The sequence below is a fragment of the Amblyomma maculatum genome, chromosome 4 (assembly GCF_055883805.1).
Source record: "Amblyomma maculatum isolate TAMU_Amacu chromosome 4, ASM5588380v1, whole genome shotgun sequence".
NCBI classification, from domain to species: Eukaryota; Metazoa; Arthropoda; class Arachnida; order Ixodida; family Ixodidae; genus Amblyomma; species Amblyomma maculatum.
The window spans coordinates 63,610,142-63,633,279 of record NC_139347.1 but is presented as its reverse complement, the minus strand read 5'-3'; the positions used below and the strand labels follow the sequence as shown (position 1 = coordinate 63,633,279).

Genomic DNA, 23,138 nt, shown 5'->3' with positions numbered 1-23,138 from the left:
TCGTGCTTCCTGTTGATGCCTATATGCTTTTTTTTCAAATTTCCATGCCCCGACACGAACAGTTCAGGAAGGACGCCGAAAAAAGATAATTTTACTTCATTCAGTACTTCCCATTTGTAATTAGGAATGCTGAAGAGTGAGCGAAAATGTTTGCTTGCGCGTAAAATACAGAGTGCCGTCCTTTTCATACGCAGTGTACCACTGCGGCAGTGTAGACGGCTGGAGCGCCGCATACACATTCCATGTGGCTCCCTCGCACAGCAGCAGGGCCACACTGGCCGTGTTTGGAGATTTGGGTAATGCGAACGCTCGCTCTTTGTCCACCCTGCAGCGCGAGGCTCAAACAAAAAGCATTGACGCTGTGCTGCATGTCGGTGAGTGTTGGTGAAAAATACTCATCCCTCCTATGGTGCCCAGTCTAACCGCCGTTCGTGAATCTTAGCCCTTCCTTTTTGCTTTGTGAGGACAAAGAAGACTTTTCATGAATGTTTTTTTCCTTTTCAATATTTTCTTTGCTATTCGCGGTAATTTTTCGTTGTCACTCAATAGGCCTTCCATGGAATGTGCGAAGTTCACGCATTGAATATGTAGCGGTGCTAGAAATTAGGAGGCAAAAACGGTCACACCTACAAAGCCGGAACTGCACATGAGCTTCATATCAGTCCTCTCTCGATCGCATATATATATAAGTATTTCTTTTTTCTATTCTGTTCTTGAGTGCCTCACCAAGTGTTTGATTCCAGTGATAGCAAGGGTTTTTACTTTCGGTTTCATTTTACAGGAAGTTATCATCTACCGTTTTTTTCGGTATAGTAGGTGGTGTCCACGTTTTGGCGGATATTGCGTCACACCCCTTGGCGGAAGAAATCATCATCATCATCAGCCTGATCATACCCACTGCAGGGCGAAGGCCTCTCCCATATTTCTCCACTTAACCCGGTTCTGTGCTAGCTGCATCCACTTGACCCCTGCGAACTTCTTAATCTCATCCGCCCACCTAACTTTCTGCCGCCCCCTCCTACGCTTTCCTTCCCTTGGAATCCAGTTTGTTGCCCTAAGCGACCATCGGTTATCCTTTCTTCGCACTAAATGTCCTGCCCATGTCCATTTATTCTTCTTAATGTCCACTAGAATGTCGGTAACTTGAGTTATTTCTCTGACCCACTCTGCACACTTCCTATCTCTTAATGTTACCCCTACCATTTTTCGTTCCGTAGCCCTCTGGGTTGTCCTCAACTTAAGTAGAACTCTATTGGTTAGCCTCCACGTTTCAGCGCCATAGGTGAGTACAGGTAAGATGCAATTGTTATATACTTTCCTCTTTAGCGATACCGGTAAGCTGCTAGACATAATCTGCGAGTGCTTGCCAAATGCGTTCCATCTCAATCTTATTGTTCTTGTTATTTCCTTTTCGTGGTCCGGATCTGCGGTTACTACCTGTCCCAAGTACACATATTCGCCTACTACTTCCAATACTTCGCTACCTAATGTAAATTGCTGTTCCTTCTCGAGGCTGTTGAACATTACCTTAGTCTTCTGCATATTGATTTTCAAGCCTACCTTTCTACTTTTCCTGTCTAGGTCATCAATCATTATTTGTAGTTCATCTCCCGAGCTGCTTAGCAAGGCAATGTCATCAGCAAATCGCAGATTACTGAGGTATTCTCCATCTACCCTTATCCCTAACTGCTCCCATTCCAAGTCTCTGAATACTTCCTCTAAAGAAGCTGTGAATAGTATGGGGAGATTGTGTCTCCTTGCCTAACACCTTTCTTTATGGGAATTTTGCTACTTTCTTTATGCAGAACTATGGTTGCTGTGCAGCCACTATATATATCTTCCAGCACTTTCACGTACGGCTCGTCTACCCCCTGATTTCTCAATGCCTGCATCACCGCCGAGGTTTCGACTGAGTCAAATGCTTTTTCGTAATCAATGAATGCTATGTATAAGGGCTGGTTATATTCCGAGCATTTTTCTATCACCTGATTGATGGTATGGATATGATCGATAGTAGAGTACCGTTTCCGAAACCCTGCTTGATCCTTTGCTTGATTGCAGTCTAAGGTTGTCCTGATTCTATTAGCGATTACCTTAGTAAATACCTTATACGTAACAGACAGTAAGCTGATTGGTCTGTAATTTTTAAGGTCCTTAGAGTCCCCTTTCTTGTGAATGAGGATAATGTTTGCATTCTTCCATGGTTCCGGTACCGTCGATGACACCAGGCACTGCGTATACAGGGTGGCCAGTTTTTCTAGCACGATATCCCCCCCGTCCTTCAGCAAATCTGTAGTTATCTGATCCTCTCCAGCTGATTTCCCCCTTTTCATAGTTTCTAGTGCTTCCTTGACCTCATCTTCGTCACTGGTGGAACGTCTGACTGTTTTTCCCTACCGGCGGAAGAAATAAATCACCCCAAAAGTGAAATGGAAAAAATATCATGAAACATATCCTGCTCCCAGAATTATTGACCAAGCCACTGTTACCAAAGTCCAAGGGAAGATGAATAGCATACTTTTTAGCCACGGTGAAACCTTAAGAAAATAAGGAGACATGTGTGGTGTTTCCATAGGACTTCCAAGGGCTTTCCTTCTTTTTCTTTCTTTCGTTCTTTCTTTCTTCCTTTATTTTATTTTTTTTTTTTTTTTGCTGATGAATACTTAAGGTCATTTAGTCAATTTTCATTGATTTCGAGTGACTGATAACTGTTTGTTTACTTCACGGCAAACAAAAATCGACAGCTTACTCATTACAATCAAATCGTCTCTTTGCCGCTAAGCCGACGCTGTGAACGAACTAAGTGAGGGCGCACACAGGCAGAAACTGACTTTGGCTACGGCTGGGCTCATGACAGAAAGGGCTTTGGCAGCGGCCTGTATATGAGTGTTGCCGAGTGGCGTGCATGCAGAAAAGGGCTATTGTAGAAGATACTCCAAATTCAAGTCTCTTGCTTCACCCCTGAAAAGATCAGGGATAGTAAAACTATCGTTCATACAAAACGCGCAATATATATGCGTGCTTTTATGTGTTCTTGTTCTATTTTTTTCGAAAAGCTATGGAATCATATGATAATTAAGATCTGCTCTTCCAAAGACGCCGCATGTCAGAGCTCTTGGTTTGGGTGCCAAAGTGCAAGTGGCACCCACAACCTGCCCGGAAGAATGCCTTTTTCTCAGGGTTCTGCAGCACATTATAATATTTGCCGCTGTACTATTTGCTATTCAAAATACTATTGTACTGTACTGTACTATTCAAAATATTCCTAACCCACACAGCTGACTGAATTTACTTTACTAGTTCTTTGCAGGTAAAATCAAGTACGCGTGTTCGTTCAATTTGTGTACGCGGTCATAAACACGCCGGTTTTCGGCAATATTATATGTTCTACTTCTCCATATTTTTATGCGATAATAGAACTTACCATGAAAATTATCATATATACTCAAGAATATTTCCCAAATCACGAAGACTTTGCATTTTCAGCTGTAATACATTTATTAGGAAACTACGTTTGAAAAAAAAAATTTTTTTCGGAACGCGAATTTCTGCTGCGCACTACAACCTAATTCATGTGTTAATAAACTAGGCTTTGAACTTTCTGCGTTATCCAGAGCTTGTGTATACTAGTGCAGTTAGTAAGCACACTTAAGTTTACGCGCCCATGCTAATGTGGTCATCTTTACTGATCAATGTGTGAAGTTTAAGTAAACCAAAAAGAATTAACATTTCATCAAGTACTTAATGGTGGGGTAATGAATCTCTGTTTCCTACGCAGATGAATTTTTAAGTTCCTAAGCTCCTCAAAAATATATTTAGACATGTTACATGCATCTGTTTGACTGTGGATGACACCACAAAGTATTCTTGGCAGTTTCACAAAACTCAGCATTAGCATCGATGAAGTAAAGGCGTATCAATCACCGAAGACGCTTTCATAGATATAGCCTTCTTTAGAAATACCACGGCAGCTTTCAGCCCTTGCAATAAAAAGGTGTCCCGCCGCGGTGGCGCATTGATTAGAGCGCTCGACTACAGTTCCCAGGGATGCGGGATCGAGTCCGGGCTGCGACGGCCGCTTTTCTATGGATCCAAACGCAAGGCACCCGTGTACTTTGCGATGTCAGGGCAAGTTAAAGATCCTCAGTGTGTCAAAAGTTCTGGAGTCCTCCGCTATGCCCACTCTCTTAGCCTGAGTCGCTTTGGGATGTTAAACCCCGTAAACCAAAACTTGCAATAAAGAAAGACGGCAATAAAAATAAAACTCCGCACATCTCCCTACTCGTACCAAATATTTCTTTTTTTTTTTTTTTTTTGGGGGGGGGGGGGGGGGGGGGGCACGAAGAACTTAATTGAACATTTGACAAAACCAGAGATGTCAATTTCGAACATATATCCATTCCGAAAATATGTTGCTTTTCTTCTTTTTATTTTGGAAAGCGTACGAAAGCATGTGCTTTAACTGATATATCTATTTGCATTTTGTTTTCACATTCATCGAGATAAAAAATGAGCAACAGAGGAGTGTGTTGAATATTATCTGAAAATGTTTCTGGGTCAAATTGTTCAATTCGCGCTAAGAAAAACTAGTTGCTACACAAATTACTGCCACAAGAGCTAATGACAAATTACTTTTGAAAATGTCGAATCTTTGCGTTTGTACATTCACTCTGCTTTGACGTCAGTAATTATTATGAAGAAGTGCCCAATATCTTCAAGTGGTGCAGCGCAATGGCACGAAGCCTAGACGAGAGAAGGGGAGAAACACAGGCTTAGTGCCGTTGCCCTGCATCACTTGAAGATGTCAGACCAACTAGCCCTCCAGTTCATGTTGTACAGCGTCCAATATAATTCCGGTGCAGACATATTAATGGCCCTTAACAGTTCAGCGACCACCGTTCCTTGCTGCTTGTAGCATCGGTCTTTAGGACACTTTAGTGTGAGTGAAAAGGTTCAAGGTTCTGTAAGACCCGTCCATTTGCGTAATGACGATTGCCCTAATCACCCGCAAACAAAACGTTTGGTTAAAGCGTCTCAGGACCGTTGCAAAACGTTGTGTGCATCGTATTAATGTTTCTTTTTTTTTCCTCCGTGCAGGCGACTTTGCTTACGACATGAAGTCGGTACGTATGATAGTTATTTTCAGTTGATGATGCAATGCTGTTTTTCCATGTCTCCTGCACAGCTCAATGGCGGGCTGGACTATATCGGGGAAAAAAAAAACATTAATGTATAGACCAATGTGTTATTAGGCCGCGAGCCGGCATGAAAGGCGCAGTTCGCTGCTACAATATTCCTTTCTAGAGTTTTAGCAAAAGCGTTCATTTCTGCCAAGCTCCGAGTAAAGTTCTTTCATTGGCTAAGAAAGATACTTGGAAGTTACAGGCACGGATGTGTTCCCGGCAGTAAGTAGGAGAAAATTGGGTAGAAACGTGGAGAGTGCAGCCCTGTCATCAATTTCCTCGAACGCACATCTCTTAGCCGGGACAAATGGTACCCAGTGGCAGCCGTCTAAGCAAATGAATGCAGCGCCGTCATTAATCCTTCGTCGCATTCTCTTCTTCCCAGCTGGGCAGGGGTTTTCTTTGCCGAGCGGGTAAGGAATGAAGAGTTTCTTGGGCTTGCACGTCACGGACATGCGCAGGATTATTGGGATATCAATAGTTGATTAAGCATGCTTGCGCATATTTAATTGGTGCGGCACAAAACAAGTCACGATGCATTTGCATGTCTCAAGTCGTAGTATATGGTCTCCTCAAATTGTCTACTGCTTTTCCTAGACTAAAATCGTCGGTTTGGCGACGTAACGTATCAACTAGGATTTGATTGTGATCATCATTCAACTGACTTCTCCTCCAGCAAATCCAACCCACGAAGCAGGCTTAAGTTGTAGTGAAAAATACACTGTTGAACCTCTATCTACTTGGACGCAAGCAGCACACGAGGCTTTATTACATGCCTATCACCAAGTTGGCACTTGGCTTTAGGCGTCGCCCAGGAACTACTAGTTCACAAGAATTTTGGCGAGATTTTCAGACTAGTCTTTGGTAAGTCTAGTCATGATCATTTGTGTCGTTTTTACGACGTTATTGTAGCGCCGGTAAATATAACACTGTTTTCGAAAAAAATCTTATTTCTTTATATATAATACACGCGCGCATCGCTATGATGAAGGCATCTGTTCAATTCAAATGTCTGAAACAAAAAGCAAAACGAATATCAATCTTCGGAGCCACTCTTTTTTTTTTTTTTGTAGTTGACAAAGATTTGCAATTCAAAGCATTTACAATGTGAATATCATTTATCAGTTATATATAAATCAACTTTCAATGAATGACTTTTGCCAGCAGGCTTGTATTGAACATCTGACAATAGATAATAATATGGCAGTTCGTTAACCACCAAACGCAGCATATGTTCAAGAACAAGAACGGTCGAAGCCGGTTATCAGTTACGCATGACTGTTACGTCAAGCATACTATACGTGGGTGGATGTCGATATGAGTGAATTACAGGCGCATTAATTTCCACGCATAACGCCGCCTCCTAACCTACCTAAAACGCCTTAAACTCATCGTCACACTATCAAAAAAGGTAGCAGGGACGAATAGCCCACCCGGGACAAACACCGAAAGAACTACGAAGCAGAGTCAGCCATTGGTGCTGTTTATGCAGACCAATAGAGGTGGAGCTATGGCGGTCAGCAGATCAAAATAAAGCGGAGTTTTTGTGTGTGCTCAGCCGCGTACGGGTGCTTTACGGATTATAATCGACGTCAGTGCCTAATATAAACTGCATATAAATTTACGTGCGGTGAAGTATGATTCACTTTTCCTATAATGTTTCATTTGTAAAACAGCAGGAATGCGCAGATTCTGCTGTAGCAAGAGATGTACCAAAATGAAATAAATATTTAATTGACGCCGAACTAGGGCTTGTTGGTTCATCTTTACAAGCTGCAGCGCATCAAGAAAAAGAGCGAAGACCGAGCAGAGCACGCAGAGCGCTATGCGAGCCCTCCTCTTTCTTTATCATTTGTCCTTCATCCGCTACAGCTTGCAAAAAAATTAGAGCTGCTTATATCCTGAAAGATGAGAAAACGCTTTAGGATTGATGGTTCCCGTAAATAAGCTAAGATTAAACTTTCTTTCCGTAAAGGCACACAATCTACGAGTAAAATTGCTGTGGTGGCAGGTAGAACGGTCTGCTGCTTCGACTCACTCAAGAGTCTGATCTTCTTTACCACACATCTAGAAAGGTTTGTCTTTGATATACCGGAAGCTCGGAGTAAACCCAATAAGCTTTGGAAATGAAGCGCTTCACTAAAATTTACCGAATGTGTATCCTTGCAGGACGATGCCAAGATTGGAGATGAGTTCATGCGGCAGATTGAGCCGATCGCTGCCTATGTTCCATATATGACCGCCGTTGGAAACCATGAGAACGCTTAGTAGGTATCAAGCCGTTTATTTTACAAAAGTTGTCAGTAGTGTGTATGAAATTACTTCTTATGCATTAGCCTCAAAATTGTTTTTTTCTTCCCCGCCTCTGGCGAAAGTATACAGCCATCGTAAGATTTAGTAACAAACTGATTTGTTCTTTCAATAAAAGATTGTTGGTCACTGCTGCTACAAACAAAAAAATACTTTCTATTTTTATACCAACCACCAATGTCACCATCACCCTATTGTACTGTTATACCGATTGTCTCATATACTTTTATTTTCCTGTTTAAATTGACTTATCAATTTTCGTCCCTACTTACGCCAAACTTTAACTCTGCAGCAACTTCTCAAACTATGCCAATCGATTCTCGATGATGGACAAGAGTGGAATCATCAACAACCTCTTTTATAGGTGAGAAAACCACCAAAGGATTATTTGAATATGATAAATTTGAAGGGCTGTTTACGAAGCGGTGACTTACAGCGAATCTGTCGTAAGTAGTATAGTTTGCTTGATGATGATGGATTAAAAGGTACGAGGGCATCTTTGCATGGTCACAAAGCACCGAGGTCCAAGGTTTTCTAAACATAGCGTGTTCAAAACAAAATTTCAGGATAATTTTTTCGCAGAGAATTCAACTGCCCGATTTTGGTAAAACGTGAACTGAAAACCATTCTATGCTTAGCGGGATTTGAAATTCAGCTCCGAAACTTCCGCTGTCTCGATGTACTGTTGCATAGGTGTGCCTTTAAAAACTTCTAATATTTCCACGTTAAAAACCTTTGTTTCTTTACCACCGTCTCAGGGAGGGCCTTAGTATACTCGACGTCGTGGTAGCTAGCTTTATCCGGTGAAAATCCTTATAGAGACCAATCCGTTCTAAATAAATGACTCTGAAGCCGCGTTTTGTCTAGAATATAATATATTTTCTATTTTGGACAAGGTGCGTTCCTTTCTCCGGGTGCGTTCGGTGCGGCAGTTTGTCTAACAGCAGCATTTCTTAACCTAAAACTTTCGTTGTCACAATCACGTGCACACTTTCTTTCTGGACAAGCATACCACGTCCCATACTTCTATTTGCTCAGGCACTTTTTCTGCAATTATAATCATTGTGAACCGCAGTTAATTTACTTTTCTTGAGCACTCTTGAATCCTTCTTATTAAAGCTCGCAGAAAGAATAATTCATAGCTTCTTATTCTAGCAGTAAGGCTCGCTTTTAAAATTTTCCGGTAAAATTAAATAAATTTGAGTTCGAAGAAAGCTTAAGGACTACTAAAAGCAAGGTTAACGACCCGATTGCAGAAATGCTTGTAAGTGGAATAAGCAAGCACGCGTTCTGATTGAAAAGGCGGAACATTGCGTTAATGGGCATGAATTTAGAGGCACTCGGTAAGGTAAGACAAAAACAAGAATTCTTAGCATTAGCACAACATACAAGAGATTTGCACAGCGTTGTTATGAATGCGGCTTTGTTGGAGCTGTTACGTTGATTCCTGTATGACAGGTCGCCTTTTTTTGTATTATGAGCAAGCACTTAAATTTCTCAGCGATGAAGAAAATGACGGTCGATTGTTAACAATAAAGGCCTCTCAATCCCGCCATTGGGCTAGGCGCTATGTTTGAAAAGGCCAAGAAGATGAAGAAGAAGAAGGCCTCGAAACAGACGCAAGTCGTGGCGCATAAGCGGATTTTCTACGAAATATTTCGAGGACTCGGGGAGTAAATGAATGCTCGAGAAATACGCACAGCAGCCTTGCTTTCTGCGTTTCGGTCCAAATCGATTCGTCAATGAGGCCTCGTGTACAGAGAAATAAAGGGCCAATGGCTTGGAAAAGAAATTTCATACAAATCAGCACCTGCACCGTAATCGACGGGTGAATGAAAATAATAATATGTCAGCTTAAAATGTGCAAGCAAAACTCATATGGGGCAACCTTTTCCAGTCTATCACTGTGTTGTATTCTTTGTATCCTTCTGAAAAACGATGGCGGAATGTTTGAGTAACTTGTTTACAAAGCACCGCTGAGCGTTTGTCATGCTAGAAGCTGTGTGCTTTGGATGGGTCTCTACGACAGGTTTGTTAGAGCACTCAGAATGCCTTGTTTCAAGCGCAACTGAACTGCTATTTTGAAGCGATCCCGATTTTAAACAAAGATCTACATATTATTAACAAAACCAATTGACACCCTGCACATGGCAGAATGTGATTGCGATAAGAAATAAGACATTGCGTAAATCGTAGTCTAGGCAGATGCTTGGGGAAATGTCAAAAAGCTAAGCGCAGTAGCTCAACTTCTAAGGAATATTGCTACGGCGAAATGGGAAGAGATCAAATAAATTACTGTTTCAGCTTAGGTCATTCGGCTATGTATTAGGTATGTGTTGTGTTTAACGTATGTCATCCATCGCAAGCTCTCACCAGTGTGTCATCGCAGCTTTGACATTGGGCCAGCACACGTCATAAGCTACTCCACGGAATTCTACTTCTTCCTGAAGTATGGCTGGCATCAAGTTTCACGCCAGTACCACTGGTTGGTGAAAGACTTACAGGTATGGTCCCCTACAAATGACTAAACAGTACTTGGCACGCGGATATGAACAAATGAGAATGCGATTTTATCAGCGCGTGAACATTGCATCAGAAAGGTATGTGTGCACTTCTAGAATCTGTTTTCACATAATTTAGTTGATGGCACCTTTCTGCCCGTGGGTAGCCCCACGCTTTATTTTAGGTTCCGATAATTAAGGGTAAAGTGGAACTGTTTTGCTAGTTTCTTTAAGCAATTCTACTCCCGTTCGTTTTTTCTTTTTTTTATTTCACACGTTGGCCGCCAGAAAGTAGAATATTGAAATCATCAACCGATCTCCCGTTCTACCAAATATAATTTAAGTGAAAAAAGAACCTACGACAACGAGAGAAATAACTTAAGAACGTTTTCAAAATGACGATCCTATAGTTACGTGAGTGATGAACAAACAACCGACATTGCGTAATGCCTTTAATCAAGAAGTTTACTTAAGCGCTTCATTTGTGGGCTGTGGTAAGTTTCTGTATAATACAGCTCACCGGGAAACCTTAGACATTCTACACCGTTCTTTGTTCGACGTGACGCTGCTTTACTATGTCAAAGTGCTCACAACCACTCTTTTTTGTATCTTCCTAATTAGGAAGCCAACCTGCCGGAAAATAGAGCTAAGAGGCCGTGGATCTTCACAATGTCGCACCGCCCTATGTACTGCAGCAACAATGGAAAGAGAGACTGCAACTCAGATACGAGTATTGTGAGTGTCATGGCCGTTTCTGCCTGTCTTCATAATCAAGGAAACTTCTTTATTGCGCGCGCCCCAAGCAGCCCTTCATTTATATATATATCCGTTCAAAACAAAGCACTATGAACCAGAAATTATATGCTTATAAAGCAGACCTACACACGCTTAAAAACATAAGGTTTTTGCTGACATAGCGATGGGGACCATTCTGCGACATGTCTGCGACGGTTTTTTTTTCGTCCCCTTCAGGGCAGTCTGCGCATGCGACGTTGCAAGTCGCAGCGAGCTCACCGTGCTGGCTGCAACCATCGCCAACATATCAGCCTACCTCTGGGACTGGGCTGTCAAGCCACGGCCGCAGCTAATTTCGTTCACTCAGACCACGATTGAGAGAACCACAATCGGGGCGCACGACTGCGCGTCACGTGATATTGTTTTGTATTTCGCAAAGCTTTTTTTTAGACCTCGGAAAAGTGATACACGTGAGGCATTTATTATCGGAAATAAATAGAATGGGTGCTTCAGAAGGTGTTCTCCAACTTTGTAAATCACATTTGTTGTCTAAAAGCAATACCTAATAAATTAGAAAAAATATCTTAATTACTAATCAGTTAATTGCAAAATAAAAAATTGTCTGTGCAGCGCCAGGTGGCTGACAGCCGTGTACAAGTGGTTTCTCTGGTCTATCTCAAATGTTGTATTTTTTAACCTTTGGCTAAAGTTGTAGTCGGGTACAGGTCCAGAAAAAAAAAACGGCATCCAGCTATCAAAGGACCCCCCTCCAACTAATAGCTGCCGAGATATACCATGATGTCACGGCCGACCTCCTTGCACCTTCTTCGAGTGAGTCCGTGCTGGCAAATAGTTCTTAAATGCTTGGCGAGTTCCAGCAAAAATACATAGCTTTACTCAATTGGATCGATACTATAGTCGTTTGCTCTTCATGCGGAGTAGAACAGGTAAAACGACGAATTATGACGGTGAATTTCAGCATCGTCGATTTTTCACGAAACCGCTTGGTTGTTCTGCGCTTCATTGCATCTCTTTTCCGTCTTACAGCCATACGAGGTGACACCGCTGACATAAGGGGACCTAACCGGTTAGGAGATTAGGGTAATAGCATGGCGACAATGCGCACGCGCGAACAGTTGTGATGAATAAAGTAAGGGGGGCGGTAATTACTCTGGCATGCGCACTAGCACCACGCTATTACACTGTGCCTGTTCATCGCAACTCTCCGCGGGTGCGCATTGTCGCCCCGCTATTACCCTATTCCCCTAACCGGTTGGGTCCCCTAATATAAATCTCGCGAGCCCATGAGCGCGGAAGATCACGTTTTTCTGTTGGTTTGTTTTTTGTTTTGTTTTTCCCCGTGTGCGCCGCGACGTCGCACATTTGGAGCGATGCCACTTGCTGGAGGGGGTCCTTTGAGTGCTGTTTGCCGCTTTTTTCTTGACCTATATCCGACTATATAGCTTGGTCACCCGGTATATTGTGTATATGGGAGACGAGGAACTATACTTACCGATTTCAAAGAAAAATAGTCATCATACCAGGCAAAAAACGTGAACTATTTGCTCCTGTAACCATACAATCGCGTCAGTAGCACCGTCACAGTTAATCCTGTTGAAATTTCGCCTCCGCGATATTATTATTCCGGGGATTCTCTATATGAGAATGTCTACAAGTAAAAATTTTTCCACGGGTACAACATGCATTAGTGTTTCCGTCACGTCTTTTCAAAGTTAGAAGCTGCCTGTCTGCCAAAGACTTCAACGGCTGCAATTCAGGAATGCCTAGAGCGCTGAAAAACCTGCCAGGCATTCCTCGCCGCTTCTTTTTTTTCTTGTAAAAAGGAAAATAGGTGTCGATGAGCACGTTTTCTTCCTCCTCCATCTCAAGGACGTGATCGGCATAGAAAGGTTATGCAAAGCCGATATTTTGATGTCGAGAACAAACACACTAATCGAATTTTAGTCTCGCGCTGGTGTCTTCAGCATGCTTGTTGCCGGTGGTGCTGGAAGAGGTGGCTCCAAGGTGTGCTTTGAGGTAAACACCAGGCCGTAGAATGGCGTTCTTCAGAAGATTTGTTCAGACAGTGTGGCTTCCCGGGAGAAGTTACACAGCCACCCGTGTTCCGAAGTGGTAAAGCACAAAGAAAAACAAATGCCTACCGCCCAAAGGCAGCGCGAAGAGTCCATGATCCAGCCTTGTAGGCTGTCTCACTAGCACAGACACTAAATACATACGCAATAAATACTCCGCGACCATGAGTTCGTGCAGTAGTGTAAGTACTAGTAGTGGATATCTCTGTCGCAGCAAACATATGGCGGCTATTGCTTTCCTGAGTAGGGCAGAATTGAATAGTAACACAACCTCTATTTTTTTCCCTCCGAGAAACCAGCGGCTTTCAGCCATGTCCATTAGGCGTCTCTGCTTCCCCAGTTGTCTTCTGTATACGCGTTCCCGAAGACACGGAGAAGGAAATGCCATACTTCCGCCTTAGCAAGGGAGAAATAAGCCTATTTCGCCACGGTAGTTTGCTCCGGTCATCTTTTGTCTTCTTTACTGTAATTTTTGTTTATCTCGCGCGCAACACTTATTGCTTCCTCTTTTATTTTTATCCGTTCGCGTGTCGTCTTTACTGCGACCGTGTTTGTGCTCTTCCACGCAACATGATGCCAGCGCTGGGATAAAAAAGAGCTGTTTTTGACAGGCTCTAATTCCTTATCTTTTTGGTTTCTTTCCCTTCCTGGGGTCTTAAGGAATCAATACCCACAAAAAAAAAGAAAGAAAGAAAGAAGCTAATAACCTCCGGTAAACGAGGGAAGCATGTTTTGCGCGACGCGTGGCCTCAGCTAACAGTTTCTGAGCACGCGGATTTTCTACGCTCGCCTTGTGCCGTTCTGCATCGTTCCAGGTTTCCAGAGCTGCTGGCTTCCTACTATTCCTATTGATGCTAATAGATTACGTCCGGCGTTACAAGTCGGCATTAAATTCAAGTAGCAATGCACAGTTTACTCAAAAGTTTGTGAACGCAATGATATGGTTGAAAGTAAGCCTAAGCAGAGTCCTGACAAATAAAAAATGTCTTGTGAATCCACTTCACAGCCTTGGGGCATTAATCCCGTCCGTTACAGGTGAAATAGAAATAGAGTTCATAACAACCCCACAAAAAGGGGTTCTAAGTAGTCCTCGCATTTGGGTACGTGACTAAGTCTGTGAATCCATTCAAAAGTTTCGAGTAAAAAATCGAATATCCTTTTCCCCGACTCACTGAACGAATTAAACACTGCGAGCTCCCAAGTATTCCAAACAATTCGAGTGTACAGTGAAGTTTTCAGTCACCTTTAGAATCAAAATCATCACCTGGACTTATACCCACTGCAGGGTGAAGTCCACTCCCATTTTCCTACAGTTAACCCGGTCCTGTGCTAGCTGTTTTAGAATAATAAGTATCAAAATTGAGTAGGGTACCCTGGAGTTTTTTTGTGCGACTATTTTATAATAATAGCCCTCTCCTACACCGCACATCATGTTGTCTTGGCCGATCTGCGAGAAAAAGTTCGCCCGGCGGCATGGTACGATCATTCTGGTGGCAACAATGGTTGGACTCATCCTTTAAGACTGCGAGCTAAGTGTCACGGCAGGTCCGCCATATTCAGCAGTCTTCTTTATTTTTTCCTTGCTCTGTATCCCAGGCCACAGCCCGTAACGCGCGAGCCGCTCACACACTGAGGTATAGCGCTAGGCTGTTCACCTTCGTCGTCAGTATATATATATATATATATATATATATATATATATATATATATATATATATATATATATATATATATATATATATATATATATATATATATATATATATATATATATATATATATATATATATATAGCAGGGGAAGGGGAAATCGAGGGGTTCGTTATTATAAAATTCAAAGGAGCGAACAGCCTACGAGTCCAAGGCAACCGTTGGGGATATTTCGTTTATGTTTTGTTGTTGGTATAGACAAGCATTAGTCTTATGATGATATTTAGGAATAAAGAATAATAAATTCAATATATATATATATACATATATATATATATATATATATATATATATATATATATATATTTCCTTAGCGCTTACGTCCGAGTCAGAACGTTAGCAGACTGATATCGTGACGTGTTCCCATTAGTTGAGGTAAATGCTATGTCTTTTGGGCAGCTACCACTTCTTAGCTCCAAGATTTATAGCGTCACCGTTAGTGGTTCACGGTTTCCCATGAATAATTATTTTGGGGAAATATTTGCGCGAGCTACGAATAGTCATACAAATATATAACTCGCATTTCAATCAAATTTTTCTTTTTTTTTTTTTTTTTTTTTTTTTTGCTCAGAATCATCAATTCAGTTTCGAAGAAGTTCGCTTCCAGCAATCCTATTTTTTTTTTTACGATTTATCAACGTTACACATGGAGGGATACAAGCGATGGAAAAAAGCACCTATCACTTATTTATACACGGTATAATGAGCAACAATTTTTACCTCACGTTGTGTGTGAAGGTTCCGAACCACGCCTGCTGTTTTCATTTACTAAGGTAGCCTTTTAACGGTTAGGTAACAGCCAGATGTCACTGTAAGAGAACGCGGAACCAGCAATACTAATGTCGCCAATAGACGGAATTTGAATGACGGCTTGTTTTTGTTCTTTTTTATTATCTTTTGTGTCACCTTCGCGAACAAAGCTGTAAGATTAGCTGACAATCAACAGGATAACAACGCCTGGAATATTCCTTTAAGTATGAAAAGTGAACTTGGGTTTAAAGTGTAGGTGTGAAGCATAAGATCCGAGGCGACGACACTACAGCACCTAGCGTGTCGCTCTCGTCGCTCCAATCTAGGCTTCTCAAATAAACGTTTCTGTGACGCCTACGCCACGTGAACGTAAAGCGAGCAACGAACCTTCCCTGTCTGGGATTGCAATCTTCGCAGGCTCGCCAAGGATTCCCGCTGACAAAGGAGTACGGCCTGGAGAAGCTCTTCTTCAAGTACGGTGTGGACATGCATTTCACCGGCCACCAGCATTCGTACGAGCGCACGTGGCCCCTATACGACGGCCAGGTGGGAGCTTGTGACAGTGCTCTTGCACCCCCCTCCCCCCGCTATTCCTCCAGACATAAAGGCCATGTAGCAATGATCTCAGCTTTGAATGCGTTTCTTAAAACATCACGGTTTTGAAATCGCACAACAATAGAAATGTGTGCTTTGGTTTTCAGCGGTGCACAGCGTAAGTTACCCGAGGCGACGCGGCGAGATGCTCTGCGTTCTTTCCACGTATCTAACCATTGCACGCGCGTTCACGGTGTTGTGCTGCATTTGACGGCCATTGCCGTCTTGAAACTATTCGTCGTAACCATGAATGTGCATCGCTCTTCAATGTGTTTTTTTTTTTTTCGTTTTTGTTCTCTCGGGGACTGGGCTCAGGTCAACGCCCCGAATGCGTACTATGTTCTGAGCATATCAAAGATTGTAAAATAATATATACTGCGATACGCTCTCTAAATCGCAAGACAAATTTTTTATCTAGCAGTCATGAGGGGACAGCATTTGAACGTAGATGTGAGCAAAATTATCGCCGGGGGCGCTTCTGTACACGTAATAATGTCAGACATGAAGCAGTTTAAGAAAGATAGCATTATCATGAGTGCGAGTGACTGCAGCAGGCAGAAACCGGTGCAGGATATTGAGCTGTATGAGGATTTGGCCTGTTGGTTTCCTTTTATGTCATATCGACACGCGAAATATCGCATGGAAACCAGTGGCTAGAACGGAGGAAATGTGTTTTCACACCGCGCCGATATATTATTATCATTCACGGCACAAAAATTATTCACCCGAACCAGTTTTCACAACACTGTCTCTGATGGCAGGTGTACAAGACAGGCGGAAAGGACCCGTACGTGAACCCAAAGGCACCCATACATGTCGTCACGGGAGCTGCGGTAAGTACTGTGGCGTGCAGCACAGATTGCTTGCCGGTTTCGCAGGCAGGGCTAAGAGCAGGTCAAGCGTTGTACAATTGTATCATAACTTGCAGTCGTCGGCCTACATGTGCGTTACCAACCCCTGACGCCACCACGTGAGGAGTTCTGAAAATGTAGTGGCCGCATCGCATGTGCTAGACTACACCCGAGTGCCCCGCGCATGCGCATTGACACCACACTGGCACATGGTGCAGAGAGTACAGGAATAGAAGGTGGAGCTTTTAGAACTGCTGTTTGTGAGGATAAGTGTAAAGAGTTTGCAAAGCAATTGAAATTTCTCCGATTTCGCCGGATTATGACCCCATCCTCCGTTTCGACCAAGTATGATCTCGGATTTGGTGCTGGCCTCATGACTTTGGCCTTTAGACTTCTGGGCGCGGCGCCTGATTTTTCAGTTGCTGAAACTGCACCTATCAAGAAGTGCTGCGCGAAAATAATACCTTGCGCACTGATTTTATAAACGTAGCACTCATTATTCCCACCTGCTTGCTGGTAAGTTCACCAGCTTAGAAGAAGACTACTTCCTCGTTATGCTTAGATCGCACTGAGGTTTCAATCCGAACAAAATTTAAGACGTTGTTGGAATTATGCGCAACCTACCGAGAGCAAAGTTTTCGGTTTAGGAATATTGTTGGACAAATGCTTGAGAAATTAGACGTAGGCTTCCGCCTTGTTTACAATATTACATTTGTCTCAGCCCACAAAATTACGAGCAACCGTCAACGACCATCAGTCAACTCAATAGCTACAAGTTCCCATATATAGCGCTCAGATTACGACCTATATAGTCGTCCCGCGACGCGCAGGGGCCTCGCCAAACCTTGCTCTGGCAAGGAGCTCTACTTCGGGTTCTGCGCATTGCGTTTCGCAATTTTGGGCCACGAGAATTGCTCGGCCCCACTATTTCATAAAAAAGCAATCAATGCTCGTCCACATGCACTGAAATGCGAGAGCTGAGAGCCAACAGACGAAGTACGTTATTTCGTTGTAACACCATTACAATATGTTTAAATGCAGTGCAGAGGAAAATTCATAACATATATAGAAGTACGTCTACCGTGGAAGTTGAAAAAAAAAATAAAAAAGTAGGAATTAGCACATTTTTTGCGACGATAGAGGGGGAGGGGGGGGGGGGCGATATCTTGATAAGTTTCAAGTTATCAGCTATCAGTGCTGTTAGTTCTGCTCATGCGTGCTCTTGGTTGTGAATGGAGTATATATTTCTGTTCTTTTCAATAAAATCTTCAGCTGCTAGTCAGCGCTGGTCCCGTCTTCTTTCTACTCTCCTGCCTCCGTTGTTGCGCTGTTTTTTGCTTAAGCAAGACACACATTCTGAACACGCCGGCGAAGCAAAATCGGGAGTGGAGAACTACCTGTTCGCTGTCTAAAGTAATTCACTTACTGCAGGCGTTACGCTGACACATCCCCTTTCCAAGCGCATGGTGCAAGCTCGATCAAATAACAGTAAGAAATGCACTACAACAGGGAACCAAAGTAACGTGTAATATTTACACATGCTCTGCTTACCCAAAAGGCAACAAAATAACAAGTGTGCGTAACATAATTAGCATCGAAAAAAAGTGTAAGACGCAGTCTACCTGTTTTGACCTTCAGGTTGTAATTGGTATTTACTGTTAGTGCTCCCGGAGACGAGTAATAAAAAAAAACGTTTTAGGCAGGTTGCGCGTCTGCCTCCTTTCTTGTTGGGTTTTCTTTTATTTTCACATCTGAAATCGTATTTCTTTTGCATGGCTGCAATTAAAAAAGCAGCTTCAGTAATTGGGAATGGTTTAGCGTTGTCGCCGCCATGGGAGCTGCAAATCGCAATCTAGTTCATCGAACTAGGTCTGGGCGGCAATGTTCAATCCCTCGCACAGAAAACTGCATAGAAAATATAAAACACAAAACATTTCTTACAGACCATTTGACAGCTGGTAAGAAATTTCTTCTCTTATAACCCACCAAGGAAACATGAAGCTCGCAAAACCGCTTGTACAAATTTCTGCCAGGTCAGCTTTTGCACGGAGCCGTTATCCTGGAAAAAATGCTCTTCCCTTTTCTTCATTGAGCAAGCTGCTGTTTCAGTTTTGTTTTTTTCGTGGATATCCTTCAGGGCAGTTACCTGAACAAAATGATTGACTTGACTTAAACGCTTCATCATCGTGGATAATGTGTACACTGGATACTATGGCACAGGCCAGAGTATACGAACTGTAGGATTTGTGCCCGCTTCTTTAGACTTTTAACTTGCACAGTGGTGGGTCGGCGAGTTCTCGTTTCACTTCCTTTCAAAAGCAGCAGTGTGACCAGGCTACAGCCTTTCTAATCGGCTCAGGCTGCAAATCTTTACAACCACTAAAACACCGAGGCAAGTCAATCTACTGGAAATGAGAAGCTCTTTAGTGGAGAGCTGTGGATTAATGTCTAACATATGGTGTTCTTTAACGCGCACGGGCATTTTATGGCCCACGAACATTTCTGCCCCCCCCCCCCCTCTCTCCCCCTCGATCTGCATGCGGCCCTTGCTGACAAGATTCTACCTACAACTTAGGGATCAACACAGGGAAGCCACCCCGATAGGTACTTAAGAAGGATCAGTGTACGATCAATGTTAACAAAGTATTCGTCAGCATGTATTGAACGTGAGTATATATAGCTTTGTCTAGAGCATAATAAGAGATGACTAACGTTTCTGCCGTTGTACTGGTTAAAAATGAAACTACACGCCTAGCGTTGCCTTCTTAATTATAAAATCACTAATGTGTTCTGGTTTTGATCAGGGAAACTGGGAAAATCTCTCGACGTTCGTGTCCCACCCGAAGCCTTGGAGTGCCGTAAGGATCTCCGACTACGGTTTCACTAAGATTCACTTGATCAACAAGACACACATCCTACTACAGCAGATATCCACAAGAAAGGTAAAGTCGGCTATCAGCAGCCTCTTTTCTTTGTTTCTTAGTTTTCATCTCCAGTGTAAGACTCTAAGATCATCCCCTTTTCTATTCCAGGAGCCCCACGTCGTCGATACGACGTACATTGTAAAAGATAGGCCGAGGAATTTTTGACGAACAGCTATCTCAAGCCCCGCCATCTTAACATAATGCTGGAGCTACACAGTCAGAAAATTGTCACGGCTTTTGTTTCCACACTCTCAATAAAGCTAAATAATATTCCTGGCAGTACAGGAGAATTACAAACCCCCAACTTTGTTCTGAAGCGTACTAGTATGGTAACAATCTTCTTTTCAAAGGGTGGAACAGACACTGCTCTTAGGACGAAGAAAGTTTTCAGAGAAACTTCAGAGAAACATTTCTTTCCGACCCTAGCGAGACTGTCTGCTTTAGTGCACTTTTTATTAAGAAAATCGGTCTTGCTAGTTAAGTAAATACGCGAACTTAAGTCGTATAGAGCTTATCCACGTTATTTATTATTTCAATGAAAGATCTATGTACATTCGATTAAATCCGGTCTTATTTGCTCGCGACTTAAAAAAAAAAAACGAATAAAAACTAATGACTTTTTGAGGGAAGGGCAGTTGTGCGGTATGTACACTTTGGAGACATTGGACAAAATATACTAACGAGATAAAAATGTTCACGCACGTAATCACTAAATAACTTCAATTTCATTTAGTCACTGTTTTTGCCAAAGTTTAAACCCAAGAGAGAATAATAAAGCAGCGTTTAGAGAGGAATCGCGAGGAAGATTACCTTCAAGGAAAACCCAGCCCAACTGTGCAGAGTTTGCGTTCACGTCTTAGCTGCAAACACGGGAACTCTAAACTAACTCGTCCCACGAGCGCCTCCTTTCGTTAACATTCATCATTACTGGATGCTGTTGTGCGCCGTGCAGAATTCCCACGAGACACAGTGAGCCGCGGTGCCATCGACAAGTCCCATGAATAAGTTCCGAGATCAACGAGCCCAGCAGTACATCACCAAGAATACATAATAACACAAGCGCGGAGCTACCCTGTGGCTTCCTAGCGGTGAGGCAAAAGGTACTTTTCGTTGCCATAGGTACCTGGAATAGCAGAGTAACAGTGAGAAGGAATGCGTTCAAGGTTTTCTCGTGCTGAAAAAGAAAAATACAAGAAAGGTTTTCAGGAGTTGTCGATTAATCATATAGTACATTTTTTCTTCATTAGGAAGGTAGTTTCGCATCTCGCGTTGCGATTTAATTGCAAGCTTCTTTAATCACTCGCGCAGTCGATGAGTAGGGTGGTTTGAACTTTGATTCGCGGCCCCTAAAACCTCGTGACAGTATTGCGCATTCTTGGAGTATTTTCACCCTAACTCATCGACGAAACTCTCTACGCATCATGGACGTACATATCTCTTTGAACGACCTTCACTTGAAGCAAATAAAGAGAAAAGGAACCGCTGCTCGCATTAAAAACTGTGTATATACTCGTTCTTAAAATTGATTAAAAACGAAAAAAAACTTGTTGACGTTTCTCATTGGCCAAATGGAACAGCACCTACTGTACCGCGCCATTATCATCTCATGCGCACAGTGGATTTCACTTATCTCAGGCCAGTCCTGGTCATGTGAGCCTATTGGGAAGTCCTTGCCTAGCATATCATTACACGGACCATATACTTAGACCTTCGTCACTGTATAACCAGAAGGGACGGCACTTAGTTTCCGATACGAGATACTCCCTGCTACGGTCGGCTGTGACGACGAGATTTCCACAAAATGGCTCTCAGGCTCACTGTCCTCCAGAACCTAAGACATAAAGCTAAATATAGCGGATAAACGAAGCCAGCACCCACCGAAGTTAGCGTGCGCTTGAGTTGGTCCGGAGATAAGATAGTGCAATGTCCTCTGTCCGCACGTGGAAGCGACGGCGGCTCATCTATAGAGCCAGTTGACAGGCCCGTGCATTTTCTTTTCTTGCTTTCTACAGTCGCAACAACAACGATGAGCAGTAATATGGAACAAAAAATTTCCAAATCAAAAGCCTGATCTTTTACTGTCATTTGTGTTAGGATTATTCAATATCCGTGCAGTGTAAGTATATACTTTATTTCTCATTTTGTTTACGTGCTTGTGTCGATGCGTGTGCGTGTGTGCTTGGAAGGAGGGGAGCGAGGGGGGCGTATGCGAACAGTGCCGCAGTACCTTAAACGCTGTATATCGGAGACGGCGATCAACCATTGCACTACGTAAGTCAAATCACGTGAGTAAATAGTGCATGCCACAAATTTAAAAAAAAAAATTGAAAATCTTCGCGCATACGGATTAAGTTTGTCCTGGCCTTCATAATCTCGACAATTAGCGGCAGCCTTTTTGGCACCTTTAATATACTGTCAAACATCAGCTCATATGTTGTGTTCACTTTGCCTGCGGTTGGCGCTACGACGGGCTCCTAAGAGTATCAAAACCCGGAAAATGCACGTTAAGTGTCTCTCTCGGCTACCTTTCTCCTCATAAGTTGCTTAGCGAAAAAGCATTCTAATATACTTATCGAAAACTTTTCAAAAGAAAGACCATCGTTTAAGCATCGCGACATTATCGGCCGATAAAGGCGTTTACGCGCCATGCTCGCAAATGTATCTGCACCTGAGCGTAGCATTGCCAGGCAGCGGACACGTCTGAGAGCGTTATGCCACTGCTCAACCTGCCGCCTTCCTCAGACGACAAGCAGCGGTTTTATGTGGGAACCCATTTATTCCATGGTAACGGCTGAGCGGCGACACGTTAGCGAGATAGAGTCTGTCACACGGTAAAGCCGCGCGGCGCCGCCCCAGCAGCTGTCCACTTCACACGGGTCGCGCTGCCCTCTGACGTCACGTATGCCTTGGGCTCTGGTATCTCTCTTCCCGTTCTCGAAGGCGTCGGGATACACGCGTTGAGAGGAAATTCTCCAGAAGGATGGGATACAGTAGACCGACCAAGGGGCTAAAGCTGCTTCCTTCAACATTCAGGTCTTCTTTCTATTTTCTGTAAGCGTCAAAGAAATAGAAGCGCATTTGGAAGCTTTGTCCACAGCTTCACAAAAGCCTTGGCTCTATAATATATATATTTTTTCATACCATACTTTCACTGGCATGAAAAACATATTATTTTATTTATGAGGCTTTTTCTTCAGAGAAAACTTAATAAATATCAAACTGAAATGCTTATACGCTATAGTAAAATTTAGAGGTGTCAGAACAGCAGTTTTTTCCAACCGAATCAAACACGAGTAGGATATTCCCGCTACGAAATCAAATACGAATATTGCCAAGTAATGCCTGTCAAAAAAATTGTTAGTTTTGCGAATAACTGTAAAAAAAATAAAAAATGCGAGCAATAGCGTCAGACAAAGCGCCAATAACGTAGCTGCCTTACGGTGCTAATTCCTGGAGCGGAAGCTATGGCCTCAATAAACTCAGCACTC

General features: G+C 42.9%; 1 protein-coding gene across 2 annotated transcripts in view; it reads left to right on the top strand.

The window, feature by feature from the left end:
* The window catches only part of LOC146191255 (acid phosphatase type 7-like), a 39,553-nt gene extending 19,599 nt beyond the window's left edge, over window positions 1-19,954 (top strand). Inside the window, exons 3-12 of one of the 2 annotated variants that reach the window (XM_084599902.1) lie at window positions 195-374; window positions 5,098-5,123; window positions 7,353-7,450; window positions 7,786-7,857; window positions 9,883-9,997; window positions 10,616-10,729; window positions 15,699-15,827; window positions 16,637-16,708; window positions 19,531-19,668; window positions 19,759-19,954. In XM_084599902.1, coding sequence (XP_084456028.1) covers window positions 195-374; window positions 5,098-5,123; window positions 7,353-7,450; window positions 7,786-7,857; window positions 9,883-9,997; window positions 10,616-10,729; window positions 15,699-15,827; window positions 16,637-16,708; window positions 19,531-19,668; window positions 19,759-19,815 — 1,001 coding nt within the window. In that variant the 3' untranslated portion in view covers window positions 19,816-19,954. Of the gene's footprint in view, window positions 1-194; window positions 375-5,097; window positions 5,124-7,352; window positions 7,451-7,785; window positions 7,858-9,882; window positions 9,998-10,615; window positions 10,730-10,966; window positions 11,348-15,698; window positions 15,828-16,636; window positions 16,709-19,530; window positions 19,669-19,758 lie in introns of those variants that run through there. The other variant, XM_084599903.1, reaches the window with a different exon arrangement.
* Window positions 19,955-23,138: the final 3,184 nt, after the last annotated feature.